Consider the following 21,727-nt stretch of genomic DNA (forward strand, 5'->3'; position numbering starts at 1 on the left):
TCCAAAGTCACTCACTCTGCCACGCTGCTGGAGACTTCTCTCAGCCCTTGGGTACCAGCTGCCCAAATTGGGCTGACTCACTAACTTCCCTGAAAGGGGAACAAACATCTGGCCGTTGTCTTCTGGAACTGGCCTCTAAAACAGCACGGTGACATTCATCTAGATTCTCCTTAGATATACTGATTTCATAATTCATTTTATGAGAGAAAAAAACATGAGCAATAAACAACTAGGTTTGCAAGCCAACTTGGCCGCTCAGCTTTCTCTAGTGAAGTGAAATGTTTAAAAGAGTTTTCCCCAGGTCACAATTTCCATCGTCAGAAGCTTGAAGCCCCCTTAAAGCACACGGCATATTAACCAACAGATTCAGAGACAAGAGGTGCTCTCATGGCAGAGCCAGTAGAAAGCAGTGTACTTACACTTATGTCGAGACTACAGAGGCTAACAGCATCTTCATCTTGGGTGCTCTGCTTGCGTTTTCGCTGCAAAAGAAATGAAAAAGTTCAGATGTAGACAGGGATTATGGCTTTGATTAAGGAAAGGGGGAAAAAAGCAACCAGTTGAATGGCATATGCAATCCTTGTCATTTCTACCATGTTTTCCCCAATCCTTTAACCAATATATATAAATGAACAATTCCAAGAAAGCCTAAGAAATCACAGGAAGTTTTTAAACTCTAAGGTAATTGGTTTACATTATTGTTCTTATCCCTGCTGCTACAATTTGTTTCTCTTTGTGTTTCCTTTTTTCCTAAATATCTCTATATATCAAGGCTCAGAAATTTAGATACAAAGTTCAGGTTCTGACCAACTTGGAAGTAGAAATTAGACTGGAAAGAAAATAAAATTCACTTAAAGATATTTCATTTTTAGAGCTCTTTGTACTTGGGTAATTTAAATTTGTTCTAAACTTCATCCAGGGTCCTGATATAATCACAGAACCAGAGTGCTGTAACAAATCTTAGACATCATCTCCAGCGTTCCTATTTTATAGCTATAAACACCAAGAAAAATCATTACTTGAATGGAAGAAAATTAAATTCGAAATGACCTTATGACCAAGGAAGATGCCAAGTTCTTCTTTTATAAAAGGAAATGAAACTCCATCTACAAACCATAACAAAGCTCATCAGAGATACATTCACCTCTCTTCTACATCCCAGCTCAACCAACTAGGCAAGTACTGCATGAGTCCCTAATTTGTGACTTGCTAAGTCTCCTGATCCTACTAGGCAGAAACCTACCAAAGGACCAGAATCACTGGCCCACAGTTCCCATGGAGTCCAGAGACATCTGGAGTCTTCATCCCTAAAGAAGCTCCCCTCTTCCTCCTCCTCCATCCTACCCTGAGCAGGAAAGACAGAGTGTGGAAAGCGACCAGAACCATCCTTGTCTACCTCACTATAATTGTCCTATTATTTATTTGCTTCAGTTCAAGGAAGATTTGTTGACCATCTACCCCAAGCCTGACCCTTCATTTGCTCCTGGGACCACAAAGACCAGCAGCATGCACAGTTACAGACCTCACATTCCTGTAGAGGGACAGAACTGAAGGAATGAACTATAATGCAGTACAATCCAAACACCCTAGGAAAGTCACATCACTTTTCTGAGTTACCCCTTCTCAAGTCTTAAGGTGTGTGTGTTGGGGGGGGGGACCTTAGCTTCTATTCTCAAAGGGAGAGGAGAAAATATGGTAATGCATTTTACAACTTAGCAGACTGCCTGGTACACAGTGGGTGCTCAAAACATGGGTTCTCTGAAAGCACAGTGAGGAGTAATTAGTTTGGTTTTGGTGGGGGTTGGAGAGGTCTTCTCAGAGGAGGAGACATCTGAAGAGGCCAGAAGGTGAATAAGAGTTTGCTAGAAAAGATACTGGGTGAGGACTAGAGCCTCCTGCTCCAGAGCCAGCGACCTAGATCTTCAGAACCTCACAAGTGCACGTGGTTCTATCCAGATTAGGGGAGTTCTGGGTCCTATGTATTATTCCACTGAGCAATGGAAAGATTTAGAGATGAATGCCAGGAACCAGGAGGTTGAATCCACCCTCTGGAATGGTGCTCAAGGATCTGCATTAAGGAACTCTATTCTGGGGTTTTGGGTGGGGGGAGCCTTGAGAAAGTGCTGGTAGCCACCTGCCACTCGTGAGGATGTTTCATGTTTTCACAGGAACCTGACCCTCTCTGACTCATCCTCTAGTTAAAAGCAGCTCTGTGGTGTCAGTTAAGCCAATTCATTGGTTAATGTCTGTAAGGTGACTTTTTGAGGCAAGTATGTCAAGGGATCATTTTTTTAAAATTTTATTTATTTATTTGACAGAGAGAGAGAGAGAGAGATCACAAGTAGGCAGAGAAGCAGGCAGAGAGAGGGGGAAGCAGGCTCCCTGCCGAGCAAAGAGCCTGATGCAGGGCTCGATCCCAGGACCCTGAGATCATGACCTGAGCCAAAGGCAGAAGCTTAACCCACTGAGCCACCCAGGTGCCCCCAAGGGATCATTTCCATGCTGGAGTAAATAAACTGAAGTCTGGGGAGATAAACAATTTTTTCAAAGTTATACGGCTACAGAATCCAGGATTCTAATTCCTGGGGCAGAACCCTTCACACACATCACTTAGAGCATACTAGGCAAACAGTTTACAACTCATTTGCTCTCCGGAATGTCTGGTAGCAACTGCTTGGAGGGCTGCATTGAGAAGGACTATGTAGCACAGCAAATGAGAGAGAGCTTCAGTCAATCAGTAACACGTGCGGGGTGTAAGAGAGGGCAACAGACGCTGCTCAGGAAGCCCTTGCCCTTCCTGTGTCTGGCTGCTCTTCCCTTAAGCGGCTACAGTGTTATACCTGGGATCTTGGGAAATGCTGTGAGGGGCTGAGGCTCTGGAATAGTATCTGTAAATGTGGAAATAGTGCCTACCGGGTCAGGCTGCTATGAGGATCATAGATGATATGCATATAGCAGTTGGAATGAGGTCTAATATACAGTAGGTGCAAAATAAATGGCAGCTCCTGTCATGTGTTCCCCAAACTGTAAGCCACACACTTACGTACTGCAACCCGGTATTGTGGGATTATAGAACTTCATGGTGCTACAATTCCATTCCTAGAGCTCAGCAATTTTGTAATTGCTAATCAATGTGCAACACATTGATGGTAACCTGTTACCCTAAGAAGCCCACCCTGGTGAAGGAGAGGGGATAATAAGAGCTTTTTGCCTCATAGGCATCCAGACCAACTCAACACATGATCCAGCACTGGTCTCCAGAGCACCCGTCACCCCAGACACTTCCACATGCCTCCAGTGTCAAATCCAGAAGACAAATGTCCTCTGGCAGGCTTTTTAATTAAGCCATGGCCAGTTAATCTGGGATAGAATGATCTTGTTAAAAAACCCACACATTTTACAAAATGAAAGCTGAATGGATTATCAACGTGGATTTGCTTTTCAATTTCTGTTACAGGGGGTAGTAACTGGTCACGGGCAGCAACAAAGAAGGAGCGTGATGTTTAAATTCTGGGCCTGAAGCAAAAATTTCACAAAGTATTGCTTAGTCATTTGTTCACTTGCTTTATGCTCACCAAGCACTCTGATGGGCAAAGCCCTGCTACAGGTCTGGGGAGACAGCAGTGAATGAGCCAGTCATGCTCCTTGCCCACTAATGGGAGCTAAAAAGAAAACAAAATAATTACCGATTATGATCTCTGCTGTGAATGAGTCAGATGAAGAGCTGAGACGGAGACTAGTAAAGGAGACCTAGTTTAGAACGATAATTTAATTTAATATTTTGCTTTCTGGTTTTTGGTTGACCTTCTCATCAGACATGAGCCCATGAAGGCAAGACTTGGTCTGTCCAGGTCACATTTCAGAACATGGTGCAGTATCTGGTGCATGGCCAACACAGCTTATAATAGTATTTGATTGTTTTGTTGATGCCATTAGTACTGTCCTTTTGAGAAGTTTATCATCTTCACCAATTACCCAGTTCCAAGAGGGGTGCAGGTGCAGGGAGTTGAGGGACCAAATGAGCACCCCTTCCGCCAGACTGGCCAGCCCAGTCAACTCAGGGGATGAAGGTCCCACACACGCACTGCACACCCCACCCAGGAGCTTCACAGAAGAAATCCCCAGTGGGAAATTTAAATCCCAGAGACACAGACAAATGAGCATCTCAGAAAGCAGAGGGTGTGGCAGGATACTGCACTCATTTTGAACTTCACCAAAAGGACTGATAATGACAATAATCAGCTTTAGCCTATAAAACACTCACTACATGTTGATCACAGAACTAAACCTTCACATGTGTGATCTGATTTAATCCTCACGACCACCTCAGGAGGTGGGCAGGAATAAGTATTATCCCCATTTTGTAGAAGAGGAGATGGATGTTCAGAGAGGGGCAGGGACTTGCCCAAAGTTCTCTAATGAGCAAGGGCAGGGCCTGGATTCACTGGGCTCCAATCTATGTGTTTCCCAACTGCACTGTTCTGTCCCAGACTCTGGAAGGTCTAGGAAAGTGTCTAGCACAAGGAGTTTGGGAGGAAACACCTTTATAACTTATTCTACCAAAGAACTGGCCTTGGGGCACCTGGGTGACCCAGTCACTTTAGTGTCCAACTCTTGATTTTGGCTCAGGTCATGGTCTCAGGATTGTGGGACAAAGCCCCAGATCTAGCTCCACGCTGGGTTGGAGCCTGCTTTAAGATTCTCTCTCTCCCCCTCTGCCCCTCTCCCTTCCCTCTCTAAAAAAGAAAAACAAAACAAAACAAAACAAGAAAAGACCTTGAAGATAGTACAGCTAGGTAACATTCTGAGGTCCTTTCTAGTTTTAAAACTATCACTGCCTGCTGTCAGGTAGGCTACAGATGAACCAAGTCACCATTTTACTTCCCTTGTGTGTCGGAAACCATGGGCAGGTTACTGGGGGGAGCGGCGGTTCCTAGGCAGGAAGGACACAGTGTGAATTGTCTGCATTTACACACTTGGTCTCACATGTTCTCATCAGCCAACTGGAGGAGCCATGGACCCACCCTGTTATTCTTGTTCAGTTTACTGAAGCGAATGCACAGTCCACTTCCCTCTCAACCGTGAAAACAAAGTGCCTTGGGTGCTGTCGTCTACGCTGATTTGAGCACATGACTTTAAACCCCAGTGCCCTGTGCAGCGGGGCTATGAATGATTTTTGAATGAGTGACTGAAAGAAAGAATGAATAAAGGAGACCAGTGTTTCCGAGGTGACACCCTTCCCTTCCGCTAACCACCTGGCTGCCAAAATTACATCAAAACCTCAAAAGCAAAGATCACTGAAAGCTGACATGCTTCAACCTCAGATTTCCCTGGAGACTCAAAACCTTCACATTTAAGCTACAACTCTTGCTTTTCAAATAGGAAAGGTTGTTGTTTGTTTGTTTCCTTACCAGTGAGGGCATTTAATTTCCTTAAAATACATAGACATTTAAAGAAATCATGGTTGTTCAAGCATTGGTCCCAGTGGGATACTGGGGACTTCCACTCCTCCTGTGAGAAAAGAATGGCAGATCTGTTCAAGGGTGAGGCACACCCATGACCAGAGCATCTATCTGGGCACTGCCCTCCACAGAAGCATGAAGACTAAGTCTCTGTGCTTCGGGAGCAAGGAATCCAAGTATGATAACACCTCAACTGAAAGGGACCAGTCAAAGGAACCACATTATAAGTGAACTTAATGGGCACCTGAACCCTTTGTCTGAACACCTGGGTGCCTGTCTGGGACAGGCAGGAAAGGCAGTCACAGAGGGGAATTTATGGGAACAGAGGGTCTGAATGTACAATCTGATTCCTTAGCCCCACAGGTTACATTGGCAGGCAAGCACTTTCTAGAGGTGCTTGGGTGCTGGAAAAACTCATGCTTCTTGAATCAAAAAACAAGCAGGAGTCTCCTTTGTTAATCTGCAATAGAGCAAAGCCCTCAGTATGTTTGGATGTGAGGTCTGATGGGTATGTCTGGATGGATCGAGTGGACTCTGTCTGAGACTCACTACTCGTAACACCTCCCTGCTTAGATCTTCACCTGTGCCCCTTCCAGCCCACTCTCATGAAGCATCATGTCTACGGCCATATCACCCTGAACACACCTGATCTCATCTCATGAAGCATCACTGTTCTTCAGGCCACTCAATGGCCATCTCCTTTAGGTCCGGTTACCTTCTAATAGCACAAGGCAGACCACTAAATCTCATTAGTAAATGGTCCAGAAACAACTACTTTTTCTGGTGTTCTGAGTGAGCTCTCTGTGGAAAGCAATGACCCTATCCTTAGCTGATCGATGTTCAGAAGAGCTGGTCCGAGGGGTGCCTGGATGGCTCAGTCAGTTAACCACCCAACTCTTGATTTTGGCTCAGGTCATGATTTCAGGGTCATGGGATTAAGCCCCACATGGGAGTTCTGCACTCAGTGGGGAGTCTGCTTCCCTCCCTCTCCCTCTCCCTCTGCCCTTCCTGCATATGCGTTTTCCTCTCTCTCTTCCTTTCTAAAAATAAATAAATACATAAATCTTAAAGAGGAAGAAGATGATGATAATGATGAAGAAGGAGGAGGAGGAGGAGGAGGAAGAGAAGAGGAAGAAAGAGAAGAAAGAGAAGGATAAGGAGGAGGGGGGAGGGGGAGAAGAAGGAGAAGAGTTGGTCCAAGCCTGAATATCTTATCCTTACTGGGCTCAGCTTCCATTCTCTCTAGGCTCAAATCTTGGGATCCTTTGAGGTGTTAAGCCTTAGAATCCAAGGAGCATCACTGGGTGGGTGCTTTCTAATACACAAGGAAAGGGAAGTGCTAAGCACGGTGCCCACTGTTTAGAGGACTCTTCCAGTTAAGCCTCACTTTAACCCAGTTTAAAAACACATTGCTGTTAGTTTTACAGTGAGGGACACTCGAACTCACTCAACATCACTAAGCTAGTAAATACTAAGAGAGGGATTCCTCTCTGGGCCAGCCTCACTCCCAAACCACTGACCTTTCTGCCACACAATGCTGTTTCTCTTGTTATTTTTTTTAAAGATTTTATTTATTTATTTGACAGACAGAGATCACAAGTAGGCAGAGAGGCCGGCAGAGAGAGAGGGGGAAGCAGGCTCCCTGCCGAGCAGAGAGCCCGATGTGGGGCTCGATCCCAGGACCCTGAGATCACGACCTGAGCTGAAGGCCGAGGCTTAACCCACTGAGCCACCCAGGCGCCCCTGCTTCTCTTTTTATATTGTTTAAAAACAACATGTGTTCTATTTAAATTAATATATTAAGAATATATCATACATTTAAACACTTATTTAAAATAATACATGTTTTAAAACAATATAAAACGGCTCCCAGGGCATTTGTGAGCATATGTCCCTGAAGGAGATTAGGAGCACAAAGGAGACAGAACTGAGTTCAAAGTCCAGTTCCACCATTTGCTGTGTGGTGTGATCAAGTTACTTCTTCATCCCTTCATTCATTCAACATTTATTTATCCAGGACCTAGCATGGGCCAGGCAGTTTCCAAATGTGGGGATCTGTAAATGTCTATAAAACACTTCTACAGGCTTTGATTTCTCCATCCCAGGTCTCTTCCAAGGACTGAAGGACAGAAAATATTTTGAACTGGGCCAGGCAAAAGGCATAAGATTAAAACATGGTCATTATTATTGCTACTGTGGCTCTCACCCTGATTACTATTATAACTGCTGTCACTGCTGTTTTGTTGTTGTTTGACATTGCGAGGTGGGCAGGGTGGGCACCAGAGATGGGGATCCCGTGGGACGGTGAGTGACCTAGCGGGGACATGGCCTGACCCTCCTCAGACCACCCACGTCACATGGGGGGGTTCTACGTGGACTCTCTCCGGATACCTCTAGTCACGTCTGCAGTGTCCCCACTGCTCTCACAGAGACAGGGCAAATGCGAGGTCTGACTTCATTTTAAATGGCTGAGATTGAATTGATTAGTGTTGGAACAGCCCTGTGATTTAATCACAGGGTTTTTCTATTTAATAACCAAGTGACCAGAGCAGCAAAAACGCACTGATGGAGGGAGTGCAGCTCCCGAGCTGACAGCAAATGGCCCCTGATTAGTCGTTTCTAATTATTAAATTCAAACCAGATCTCAAACCTTTTTGATTTATCTCTCTGCTGGCAAACAGCTTTGGTGGTTTCGGAGGCTTAATGCCTCCCTTTTATCTGCGCCTTCTTGGGGGAGAGATTAGCAGAAGGATTTTGTGTTCTTGTTCTTGGCCTTAGCTGGAGCTGGACTCCCTAAACTCACATTCAAGCAGGGCATGGATCCACATTCTGTTTCTCTCTTGTCTGAAGCTCCAGGGGTGAGCCAGACAGAGGGACCCTTCCTCCATTTTTAATACGCTATTGGTGGGTTTTCCTCCTTATTTTTAAAACATATTTTATTTTATATTTATTTTCCTCCTTATTTTTAAAACATCCTTCTCTAGCACCCAGGAACCCTGAGACTTTTCAATGTCCTCACAGGGTAGCAAACCTGGAAATCATGGTATTCTCTGAGCCACGGGGAAATAAATCTTTACTCACATGAAATATAATTTTGCGTTCAGATGCCATTAACTATAGTTTGGCGATATTAAGAGGGCACTAAAGTCAGACATGGTGGCTTCATACCCTAATTGTGCCCTTTATTTGTTGTAGAACTTTTTTTTTTTAAAGATTTTATTTATTTATTTGACAGACAGAGATCACAAGTAGGCAGAGAGGCAGGCAGAGAGAGAGGGGAGAAGCAGGCTCCCTGCTGAGCAGAGAGCCCGACGCGACGCGGGGCTCGATCCCAGGATGCTAGGATCATGACCTGAGCCGAAGGCAGAGGCTTTAACCCACTGAGCCACCCAGGCGCCCCCTTTTTTTTTTTTTAAGATTTTATTTTATTTTTTTTTTTAAAGATTTTATTTATTTATTTGACAGACAGAGATCACAAGTAGGCAGAGAGGCAGGCAGAGAGAGAGAGGGGAGAAGCATTTGTTGTAGAACCTTAAGCACATCATCTCACCTCTCCACACCTGAATTTCCTCGTCTATAAAATGGGAGTACAAATGCTACTATGAGAGTTAACTAGATCAATGTGGGTAAAGAGGTTAGCACAGTGCCTGGCATACAGGAACGTCTCAAGTATTTTTTGGTAAAATTTTATTTATTTATTTGACAGAGAGAGAGAGATCACAAGTAGGGAGAGCAGCAGGCAGAGAGAGAGGTGGAATCAGGCTTCCTGCTGAGCAGGGAGCCCAATGCAGGGCTTGATTCCAGGACCCTGGGAGAGATCAGGACCTGAGCCAAAGGCAGACACTTAACCAACTGAGCCACCCAGGTGCCCCAGGAATGGCTCAAGTATTAACTCATTGGTAGCAGAAGCCATTGCAGGAGTAACAGCAAGTGAGAGCAGGACACCAAAGGAAAAAAGAAATCACAGAGAAAATACATAAAATGTATAAGTGTCTACCCATTAACTTGATTTTGGCAAACTGGGAAAAGCCTCAATTATTGATTTTGGCCATGGAACACCTGGCCCTTAGCTTGTTTGGAAGCAGAGATGAAGTTGTCTTGGCCAATGAAAGGTCCTTCTCTCCCGTGGGAAGAAAAACATGTTCAGCCAAACAAATGGGAGGAGGGAAAAGCCAGCCAGCAGGCTGCCACCACCAGCCCTGCTAAGCAACAGGCAGTGAGATTCACTGTCATTTCTCAAACATAGACCACTTTTCCCTCCAAAACACTCATGGCCAGAGGAGCAGGTAAGGAGACAGAAAATTTGTCTACCCAGGGCAGAGGGCTGGTGAGTATGTTTTCCAGAAAGATTATCCTAGAAAATCTTCATGATGGGGAACAGTTTAAAGTGGGAGAAGGGCTGTCATTCACAAATATTTTGAACAATAGGATTTGACAAGAACCACAAAATTGAATTAACACAGCACTCTTTTCTTGACCTTCTAATAATTACTATAATTATTTTATTTTTTTTCTACTGGATCTCAGGTGCACTGAGTCGGACTAATCACTGAAGTCCTTGGTTCATGACACATTACAATCACTGGTGCTTCCCCAGCCCCTTTTTTTAATATGTTTATTCATTCTTTTTTATAGCTAATGAACACCCATTTATTAAAATTCTTTGCATATGGAATGGTTTGAAGCCCTTATCAACAAAAATATTGTTCATATAGTTTAGGGACTGTCCGAACAATTGCTTTATTTCTAGCTAATTACTCTATGTAACCCATCAACTTAGATAGTCCAACTGTACAATTCAGAGTCAAATATGCTTATGGCCAGTGGTAATACTGGGAATCCAATTTTACAAGGAGAGTTCTCCTTTCTTTACTCATTTGTGTTCCTGCCCTTCCCTATCTAGAAAGTCCCCAAATGCATCCCATGTATTCCCAAGTAGGTCCCCAGCTGCTAACAGGCAAGCATTTAACCATAGGGAGAGCAAGGTTTCCCTCTAGCCACTGGCCTCTGGACCATCGACTTCCGGGGGCACCCTGACATACAAAGCAGAGACGAAGAACATCAGAGAAACGGCTGTACCTGCTAAGAGGCTCTGTAAATCCTGAGAACTCATCAGGACCGCCCTTTATTTATAAAAAAGTTTCCCTGGCATAACCGTAAGGTACTGCCTATCAGATTAGAACTCCTTCCCCCTCCTTCCCTTTCCTGGGTTTATAATGACAACTCTCTATCAAGAATCCACTGTATGGGGGCGCCTGGGAGGCTCAGTCGGTTGAGTGCCTGCCTCTGGCTTAGGCATGATTCCAGGGCCCTGGGATAGAGTCCTGAGTTGGGCTCCCTGCTCAGCCAGGAACCTGCTTCTCCCTCTGCCTGCTGCTCCCCTGCTTGTGCATGCTCTCTCTCACTCTTTGTCAAATAAAAAAAAAAAAAAGAAAAGAAAAAAAAAAAAAAGAATCCACTGAATGCTGGGTACTTTCCCTAATGTGACATCCAATCTTTACAGCAGTATGATATGAAGAAATGATTACACATGAGGAAGTTGAGGCTTAAAGAGTTTAAATGGCTAATTAAGGCTGCTCTGTAAGTGCACAAAACCAAGATTTTATATCAGCTCTGGCTATCTGTGTAGCCAGTACAGCCGGCCCACATCCCCAGGAAGTCATTATGCCTTGCATTACTGGGCTTTCTACAGGCCAGAAATGCCCAGGATTTAATGCCTTCCAGAGCAGCCCTCAACCTGTGATGTACTGGAGTTGGTATGTAAATAGCCCAGCTTCCTAAAGTTTGGAGGGACAACTCTTAGGCGTGGTCTCAGTCCACCACGGGGTTTAAAAAGCTCTCGTGCCTGCCTTTCCCAGAGATTCTGAACATTAGGAGTTTCAAAAGCACCCCAGGTCATTCTAATGTGCAGCGAAGTTTGAGAACCACTGTCTCACATAGTGTCCCAGAACCCCCCCACCCCAGGACTGAGCTCCAGCTGCCCACAGAGCTAACCTGTTCCTGATTCCTTCCTGTACCAGCTTCCTTCCCTTCCCTGCCTCTGCCCTGCTCCCTCACTGGGGCTTCTGGAGATCGCTTCCCGAATAAACTACCTGCACTTGTATCCGGGTCTGTTTTTGTGGGACTGAGCAGAAGATAAGCTGAATATAGCTTTGTGCTTCTAACACTGGAAGTGTAGCAGGAGGCAGATGAAGCCACAGAATAAACACACTTCATCAACTTGACTTTTCAGGAAGCCATGCCAGCCATTATTTGTGTATTTCAACAAGAACAGAATGTCAATCTACATGAGAGTTTAAAGATAAGTCTGGGAAGAAATTTAAAATCAAGTGACCTTCACATCAATCTTCCCTCATACAAGACACACAAAGGGCTGAGTTCGCTTCCTCTCTGATCAGAGGTTGGGAAGGGTCCAGACGACAGAGAGAGTCACAGCTCCTCCTTCTCCTGGCTGCGTGGTCCACCCACACAGTTCTCCTCCAGCAGAGAGGAGTCCTGGTAAGGCTCTATCAGGGGGCTTCCATATACTTTTACCGAATCCATGCACAAGGATGTTTACTGTAGTATTATTTACAACAGCAATATACTGGGAACAAAATGTCCACCAAAAGAGACTGGTTAAATAAAACTAGCCCATCTGTATAATAAGAAATACAGTGTTATTAGAAAGAATAGTGTAGAGCCATACAATATATAGAAGGACCTCCAGGATGTACTGAGTCACCAAAATGATAATAATAGAATAATAATAAATAGTATCCACAGCATTTTTTCCTGCTGTGTCAAATTCTTAAAACTAAAAGAGAACAAATACATACTCTCATGTACCTATATACATACAGTCCTGATATATGTATCAAACTTTTTTCTGTAAGGAAGCACATGAAACTGGGAATAGATCTGATCATGTCTATATGTCATTGTATTAATGCTGTTATAGGTAATCTGGGTACTGAGACAACTGTCCTTTCAGTAATGGTTGTTTTCTTCTTTATATATCTCTGTACTAAAGCAAGATGACATACCGAAAACTTTTTTAAAAAATAGATTCATGAAGGTAGATTGGAATTGGAGGCATCAGAATGAATTCATGGTTATACACACACACACACACACACACACACACACTCTTATATTTTTTCCCTACTTCTATCTACTGAGAGGTGTAAAAGCATTGATACCCTAGCAGCTTTGAACACACCAAGCACCCAGACCTTGGTTTCTAAATACCATTCTCCACTAAAAGGACCCAAGGAAACTTGGAGAAAAGGCTGGTTCCAGAGCTAGGGCAGGGAAAATACAAATGAACCTGGAACATCTTTTTGTATCAGGAAGGAATGAAGTGCTCTAAGAATGACGGAGAGAGTCACCAGCTTGTAGGGATCTCACCAGTCACATCGGAGACAATCTCAGCATCAGATGAATGATGATAGTAATAGACCATAACCCACCAAATAAAATAGGAATCCAGGAGCCCATGCTGACATAAACAATTGAATGAATAAACGGCTGAGAAGGGAAATCTCTTCTGTACAGTTGGAACACTAATAAACAGAGATGAGATGATGGAGCATCAGCAGGTGCCAAAACTAGCAGGTTAACATTTCAAGACAAAGAGGAGTCTTTTATAGCTTCAATTTAAGGGTAAAATCAGAATTTCACAATGGAGAAATTTACAAGATGCCACTTGAACTAAGTAATCAAAGCTAATGTCACCAATTCTGGGACAAACTGGTATCACAAGTCCTCTGATGTGACGCACTGAGAAAGGCATCATATCACTCCTATAAATATTCCTGTGAAAAATGCACAGCCTAAAAAAAGTATGCTCCCATAACTCTAGATACTTTTTAAATGCATAATCCCAATCTAAACATATAAGAAACATTTGATAAACCCACACTGAGAGACACCATATAACATAACTGGTCTCTAGTCTTTAAAACTCTCAAAATCAAGAAATACCAAGAAATCCTGGGGAACTCTTCCAGATTAAAGGAGGCTAAAGAATACCTAAGAGTAAATGCAATGCATGACCTGGAATTGGATTCTGGACCAGAAAAAACAATAGCTGTAAAATACTGTGACCACTGGCAAATATCTAAAAACAATGGATTAGTTAAAAAATTCTATCAATATTAAATTTCCTGTTTTTGATCATTTGATACTATAAGAGAGGATGCTCTTTTTCTTACACTGAAGTATTTGGCATAATGGGACATAATGTCTGTAACTCAGTCTCAAACAGGGACAGAAAATAATTTACATGTATGTATTATATAAATGTATACTATATATATATATACACACACACATATTCTCTGCATGTGTGTGTATATACAGATGTATGTATATGTATGTATACATATCCCTTCCCTTGAAACAATGTATATGAATATGCCAACAACCTCTCTTAACCTAGCTCTTCTGAATGTTGCTTCAGGAGGCGCCTGCAGCCTCAGGAAAAGCCATAGACTGTCCATGTGCCAAATACCTCTTATCCAGAGTTCATTAGCCCCAGTTTTCAGAGCAGTCATCGCCAACTTGAGAATAATGTTCTTGGCAAAAGTCTGCAGAATAGTCATCAGGACAGTAATGTGAAAGCCAGTTACCATTTCTGATGGGATCTCTGGAAAGATGTTGGCTGTGATTAGAGGGACATTTTCCTTCTGCAGCCATCTTTGAAAGTGGAGGAGGGCCTCACCACAAACCCAAATTACAGGAGGGAGGCGAAGGGCCCCCAAATACCAGGGACATGCAGGTATTCAGGGCTCCCCTTTTTCATGGCACTATCAGGTCCTGTCAAGTTTTGAGTAAAAAGCAAAAGTTGTGGTGAGCCACAAATGAGCTGCAGGGAGTGGGGGAAGTACTCAGTGCTAAATTTTCTAATCCTGAGTTTTTGCTTCAAAACCCATCCCAATCACTTTTATTCTGAAGTCTGAAACCAAGGTCTGGATTTTGCAGAATCAAAGCATATTTATCCAGCATTTAATCTATTTCCCAGAAAATCAGTGTTTTGTGAATAGAATTCTTTCATGCCCAGAACTTCCCTGGACATTTCCAAGGGGTAACCCAACACACAGGAAAGGCTCAACAAATGTTTGTAGACTGACACATGTGAACAAGTGAATACAGTTGCCCACAAAAAGGCAAGTATAAGGCCATAGACATTCCTGTCAGGAAAATCAAAATACCAAGAAGTCCATCCATAAAATTTCACTTTTGTTTCTCAGGTCCACAATATTCAATTCCAACAACAGAAACTTGGGAAGGACGAAACTCACATAAAAGATTTTCACTGTATGGGTCCATTCATTCAACAAATACTTCATTGAGCACATATTATGTGGTAGGCATTATGCATGTTAGATACATTGCTTAACAAAAGAAAAAACGGTGCCTGCCCTCAGAAACAATACAGTCTAGTTGGGGACGGAGAGTCAAGTAGGGGACAGAGACAATAAACCAGTAAGCAAACAAACAAGCTAGTTTTAGTGTACCAAGAGTTATGAAGAAAGTAAACCAGGGTAATATGAAACCTGTGAAAGGGGCTAGAGGCAGAGACACTAGAGAGAGATGTCAAAGAGACTGCCTGGAAGACAGACATTTGGAAAGAAACTTAAGTGACGGTATTGGAGCTAACCCAGCAATGATGTGGGTATGTGAGGAGGAAGAGTTTTATTTTGTTTTCTTTTGGTTTTTTAATTAATTTATTGAGAGATAGAGAGAGTAAGCATGCACAAGCAGGGGGGAGAGGCAGAAGGATAGGGAGAGAGAGAATCTCAAGCAAACTCCCCGTTGAATATGAGCGCCCCCCACAACCCTCCACCCCCACATTTCACAATCCTGAGATTCTGATGTGAGGAGAACCAAGAGCCCAGTGCTAACTGACTGAACCACCCAGACCTCCGGAGAAGGAAGAGTTTCTAAAGGCCTCTCATCATTAAAGGTCCCAGTTCTCTCCTCTCACAGCTCCCCCACACAATGCCTGACGCTTTTTCTAATGGATCAGTGCCCTTGTACATGTGGGGTTCCCATACCTGACTCCTGTTCTGGTTGGGCAGTGCCGAGGCATGTGATTGTTTACATGGAACTGTGGCAATTTTCCTTCTCAGTTTATTTAAAAAGGAAACAGGGGTGAATATCTATTCTTCCTCCTTTGTGTTACTTATAGCCATGAAAAAAGTTCTGAATTTCTGAAGACTTGTTAATTTCCTCTAAGACCCTGTACAAAATCGGTTGTGGCCCACCTCCCATCTCCACTCTCCTTCTTTCAGCTCTGAGCTCCGGCCTCCTATGATCCCAGTTCCGCTTCCTCCACACCCCCTCATGCCTGGAGCCCTCTCCCCTCCCCCCTTTCTCACAGTTAATTCATCTTTCAATTGCCAGCCCCATCAAGGAAGTATTCCAAGATGGTTACAAACCAGATTGAATCTCCCAGTTATATCCTCTCAGCATCATGTGTTTCTTCTTTGTTGTACTAGCCCATCAAAGTGTCTCCATTTACTTGTGTGATTCCTTGATTAATGTCTGTCTCCTCCCTCAGAACGGAGTTCAATGAAAGCAGAAACCAGATAAACTTTCACACACTGTGGCACTTCTAGCACCTTCCACTGCGAGGGAAAACAGAGTTTAATGCTTTGCTGTCAGTATCTTGAAATTCTTAGAAAGTTTTACAATTTTTAACATTGAAAAAATTTAGCAATTTTTTAAATGTCCAGAGCATTTTTATTCTGCTCTGGACTGCAAAAATTATGTAGCCAGTCCTGAAAAAGGAAGAATGTATAGAACACTTCTGTGATTGGTATTCATTCTGATGTAACTTCCAGGTTCTGAGGCCACCATCCCTAAAAACCCAATGCAAGTTTGAGGTCTAGGCATGTATGCATTCAAATATTACACAGATATTTATTGGGCAACTCTACTTGCCCACAGAGTGGAGCCTTCCCGAGCTCAGAGCCCTGTCCATGAAGCTGGCCCTACTCTTGCCTTCCCCTTGGAGGTCCTGATCCCGTGTCTCTTACAGATGATTCTGACTCTTGTTCACCCTGGGCTTTACGACTCTCTGAACAGCCTAGGTTTCATGGGACAGGACCTCTCTGGCATGGGTCCAATCCCAAAGACAAGAAATTCTTTCCCTGTTTGAACTTCAGTTCTGCCTTTTGGCTCAAGTCAAAACAGAAACTCTATCTTGCAGAAGCACCTTTTTAATCTCCCTGATTTTGAAGTCCTGGTTCTCCTCAGGATGTTGTAAGAGTTTGCCAGAAATGGCTCCCTGAGTTTGGCAACACTTGCCTGCTGGGTTTCAGCCAGGCCTTTCGTCCCTGCATCTATAAATGTTTACGTCAGGAGCCACAGACCCACAGTGTTGTTCGACTCCCTGGACATCTCCCACTGGCAAACAACTGATGAATGCCACACAATGAATTAAATTTATAGGCAAATTCAGGAACACCAAGTTTGTCAGCAAATCGTAATACCATATTGAAGGAGGGATAGCGAAAATGGAGACCAATGATACTCATCAGAACCGGTTATCACCAATACATTAGGGAGAATGCCAGAGAGAATTGAACACTCAATATATTTTTGAATTCAGAGAAAGAAAAGTGATACATTGCTTTAAACCATTTGGGTATATGCCTTGGGGTAGTGTTTCCCAAAGGAGAGGTCTGGTGCCTTGGTGGTCTGTAAGATCATGTTAGGCAGAGTGTCTTAGTTTGGGCTCCACCCAAAGCAGATCCCGGGGTAAAGATTTAGGTATAAGGTTTTTATGTGGGAGACAATCCCCAGAAAGAACTGTAGGGAGTGGGGAAGTGAGATGGGGAAAGGAGGGAAGCTGCTTAAGTGTGTGGAGCAAGAAGATGATCCAGCCAGAAGCAGCCAGAGTTCAAACCACTGGAGACCTACCAAGAGAACAGTGTAAGACATTGTGCATAATTTTCCACTAAGGGATGAGGAGAGACAAGTACTCAATCCACTAACTCCTTCTTCTCTTTGATGCTGAAGGGCTCCTCAGGATGTTAACCCCCTTACCTGGAAGTCCCCTCAGGTAGAAGGACACAGAAAGTCACAGGTGGGTCCAGGGGACTCTGTAGGTGATATGGGTGGGGCACCAGGAGAGCCTGCTTTCCCCAGAGCAGATCCCATAATAAGAAAGTCATTATGCGAGGCGCCTGGGTGGCTCAGTAGGTTAAGCGTCTGCCTTTGGCTCAGGTCATGATCCCAGGCTCCTGGGATCAAGCCCCATGCTGGGCTCTCTGCTGAGCAGGAAGCCTGCTTCTTGCTCTGCCCCTCCCCCTGTTTGTGCTTTCTCTCTCTGTTCCTCTCAAATAAATAAAAAATATTTTTTAAAAAGTCATTATGTTTTCAGTTCACTGGCCAGTCTGAATCCATCAAAGAGAAAGCCTGAGTTTAGGCTACCACGCCTTGAATGGCCACCTAACCTTACCAACCACGTCTGTCTCTTCTGGGTGCAGAGGCTCAGATAACAGCACATAGCCAGAGTAGCCACAAAATATGTTTTGTGCATATTTATTTGTCTTAATAGTTCCATTCTATTTATGGCAAGCATACTGGTTTTCCATATATTACAATAATATAAACTTCCCACCAGAAGTAAATATGGAGAAAAAACTATGTTGTTCCATAAAAAATTGCTAAGTATTTTTCATTGTGAAGGGCTAAGGTAAAAGGTGATCCACAAATGAGTGAGGTTTAGGAAACACTTTGTGGAAAATCCCCCTTGCAACTGTCATACAAAGTAACTGTCCTTGTGTTTTGCCTGTGACAAGTACAGAATAAGCAACGCTGTGATGCCCTCCCCCAAGAATGACGGCAAGGGGACTCCTTTCTCCCTTGCCTTCTGGAGAGGATCTGTAGCCTTCTGTCTGCCCAGTCATGGATTAAAAATGAAATTCGTATCTAATAGGTCTAACTTTAGCCACAGGAAATGGGAGTGCTTGGGACCCAAAGGGTGAGCCATACTTTTGTTTGAGGATGGGCACATTATCTTTACTGAACCTTCTTCCTTCCCCTTTTTGGGAGGGGAGGGGGCGGAGGCGAAGGTTTGGGGAACAGACAGGAAGGGAGGCCTGCTGGATCTGTTTCCTGGTCTCCTTTGTGGGAGACTTCTCCCCTCTCTGCCATCCGTCCCGGCACTTAAATTTATGCTACATCTCATTAGGACCAAGCGGTGCCCACTTAACAAATGTTTTATAAAAGACATTTTGATGATGGAAACCACCTGAATGAGGAATTTAAAAGCCCTATGTTTGCAAGCATCTAGACACCTTGACGGCAGATATGAAATGCTTCCGGGAAAAAAAAGAATATTTAAACATGGTTTTCAAAAAAATGTATATTTGTCTAACTTCTCCAGCTTTACTATAAAATTTGCAGAAATCTGTTTTATAAGTTTTAACAGAAGCTGACAGATCACAAGTGATGCTATCTTTCTCATAAAGATATCCGATGCATAAGTAGTAAAACAGAGCAAACGACAAACAATTTTTAGCTGGTTGTTTTCTTTTTTTTTTTTTTTAAGATTTTATTTGTTTATTTGACAGACAGAAATCACAAGTAGGCAGAGGCAGGCGGGGTGGTGGAGGAGGGGGAAGCAGGCTCCCTGCCGAGCAGAGAGCCCGATGTGGGGCTCCATCCCAGGACCTTGGGATCATGGCCTGAGCCAAAGGCAGAGGCTTTAAGCCACTGAGCCACCCAGATGCCCCTGTTTTCTATTTTTTAAGGTCATAGAACTAGCTCTGGGACCTCAAGCATTTCACTTTCCCTCCCTGGATCTCAGTTTCATTATCTGTGAAATGGGAGGGTAAGACCAGGTGACCTCTAAAGTTTCCTTCTGACATTGTTTGGATGCAACAACATGTGGCCAAGGAGAATGCTGAGTGGGAAACATTTTCTAGACATTCATAGAAGATTCTTGATTTTCCTCAAAATCATGGGGTATAATCTTATCTGTCGGCAATATTTTTGAAACATAAGGTCTGTGTGCAGACCCCAGCACAGCCTAGTGAACTGCACAAAGAAGGCGGCCCACAAATGGGTACTGAGTGAATGGACAGAGGCACCTTCCCTGGGCACCTTTTGAGGACCCAAGACTAATGGCAGGAGGACCAATGGTCAGTGGAAGAGAACAGAATATGCAAGAGGTTAGGAGAGTGAGCAAGGGAGAAGACAGGAGAGGGAAAGACAAACATACATACATAGTCAATGCTGGTTATTTGCAGAAGTTATGTTCTATAAGGTCTCCTAGAACCGTGAGCAAGTGAACACAGGGCTAGGTTTCTGCAAGCTTCGGGTCACAACATGTTCGTTGGCTAATCAAGACATAATCTTGCTTTATGTGTGTTTCTAGTTATAGACACCCTCTTTATTATATATTGTAGATTCACTGACATTGAAATCACAGCCAACAGCACTATAACTTGTATCTAAAGGAAGCCTACAGAACACACTATATTCTCAGTAAGGCACATGGCAGCCATCCTGTGCTTAGACAACACTCCACTGCTGCTCTCAGAGAAACTACATCTTTTTTTTTTTTTAAGATTTTATTTATTTGTCAGAGAGAGAGGGAGAGAGAGCGAGCACAGGCAGACAGAATGGCAGGCAGAGGCAGAGGGAGAAGCAGGCTCCCCGCCGAGCAAGGAGCCCGATGTGGGACTCGATCCCAGGACGCTGGGATCATGACCTGAGCCGAAGGCAGCTGCTTAACCAACTGAGCCACCCAGGCGTCCCGAGAAACTACATCTTAAATAATGACATCAACAGTAGCACAAAATTGTGAAAAACATGGTACTAAACAACCACCAAAAAAGACATGTGTTTACAGTATGAGAGCGGGAACAAGAAGGCAGAACGTTACCTTGACTGGCTCAGGTGAGAAGGTATTTTTCAAGTCATTCAAATGTTTTGCTTCTCTATTCTTGTTCATGAATGACTGTGAAAGAGCTCTGGGTATCGATTTTGGGGTTACAAGTATATTTTAGCAAGTGGGCAAATATGGAATTTGTGAATGGTGAGGACGGACAGTATGTATGTATATTTATATGACTGTGTGTGTGGGTGCATGTGTGTGTGTGTGTGGACACAGAGAGAGAGAGAAGTAAAAAAAAGAAAAAAAAAAAAGCATGAAATGAGGAAATGAGTATTTCACCCAAAAGAGCTTTTGAGTTCATGGTGGGGTCAGGCCCTGCACAGAGTGAGAACAGTGTTACCCTTGGTGCCCCACACCCTTTTTAATCAGAGAGACACAAAGATGTTCAGCCCGCACTGACTATATCATTTGCAGAACTCAGAGCCAAATGAAAACATAGGCCCCCTGTCCGAAAATTAGTGAGTTTCAGGTCAGCTACAGCAGAGCACTTAACCACACAGGGAGCCCTTCTGAACACAGGAAGGACCCTATGCATCTGAACAGGTCACAGGCTAGAGAAGCAGATCCTGGCTCCAGGCCCACAGGGAGGCCTATGTCGGGTGAGGACATGTGACCGGTTCAAAGACGGCGCTCACCCCACACTACTACACTTGTTTGCCCAAAGCTTCAGGTCTTGGATCACGCCTCCGATTGGGCTTTACCCCAAACACCAGCCCAGGCAGTGCAGAAAAGCCCAATTTCTCCTCCTCTAGGGCAGATCCACCGGGCCCCAAATTACAGCAAACACCACAAGAGCAAGCAGGGTTGACGGGGTGATTTCTATCTCAAATAAAGAGTGGGGGTCCCCAATTTTTCATTCTTTCCCATATCCAAAAAACCAGAGTACAGAGCCTGCCTCTGTGCATTCACACATTCGAACCCAGAAGTACGTGTGTTTTCTGGAGGCAGAGACTCTGAGTCATCTACCATTCAGACTTTAGTAGCCTACGCTCCAAAGTGAGGAATGTGGGCAGCACTGATGGTGGGCTTGGGGTTAAAACAGGATGCCATTTCACACGCATGAGATTGGCAAAATTCAAAAATGTGACAACACTGAGGATTGAAGAAATGGGGACTCACATAAGGTTAGAGGGAGGGTCACAGACGGGGGCACAACGTGACAACTTCCGGTCAAGCTACAGATGTGCATTTCATCCTGCCCAGGATTCCACTTGCACGGAGCTACTCCAGAGTAATTCTCACAGGTGCGGGGCACTGAGCAACCTGTGCACGGATGTTCATAACAGCAAAGCACTGGAAATAACAGGAATATCTGTTTGTGCAGAAGTGGAGGATAGGACATGCACCAACAGGACTGTCAGTCAAAACC

At 43.9% G+C, this 21,727-nt stretch overlaps 1 protein-coding gene across 5 annotated transcripts in view; it reads right to left on the bottom strand.

Moving 5' to 3' along the window:
- ARHGEF3 (Rho guanine nucleotide exchange factor 3) overlaps positions 1–21,727 on the bottom strand; it is a 318,215-nt gene that overhangs the window by 143,947 nt on the left and 152,541 nt on the right. For all 5 annotated transcript variants that reach the window (XM_032868351.1, XM_032868353.1, XM_032868352.1 and 2 more), the window contains one exon: positions 420–482. In XM_032868351.1, the coding sequence (XP_032724242.1) occupies positions 420–482 (63 nt within the window). The remainder of the gene's footprint in view (positions 1–419; positions 483–21,727) is intronic.

The sequence above is a fragment of the Lontra canadensis genome, unplaced genomic scaffold, assembly GCF_010015895.1.
Source record: "Lontra canadensis isolate GAN:19392208 unplaced genomic scaffold, GSC_riverotter_1.0 scaffold35, whole genome shotgun sequence".
NCBI classification, from domain to species: Eukaryota; Metazoa; Chordata; class Mammalia; order Carnivora; family Mustelidae; genus Lontra; species Lontra canadensis.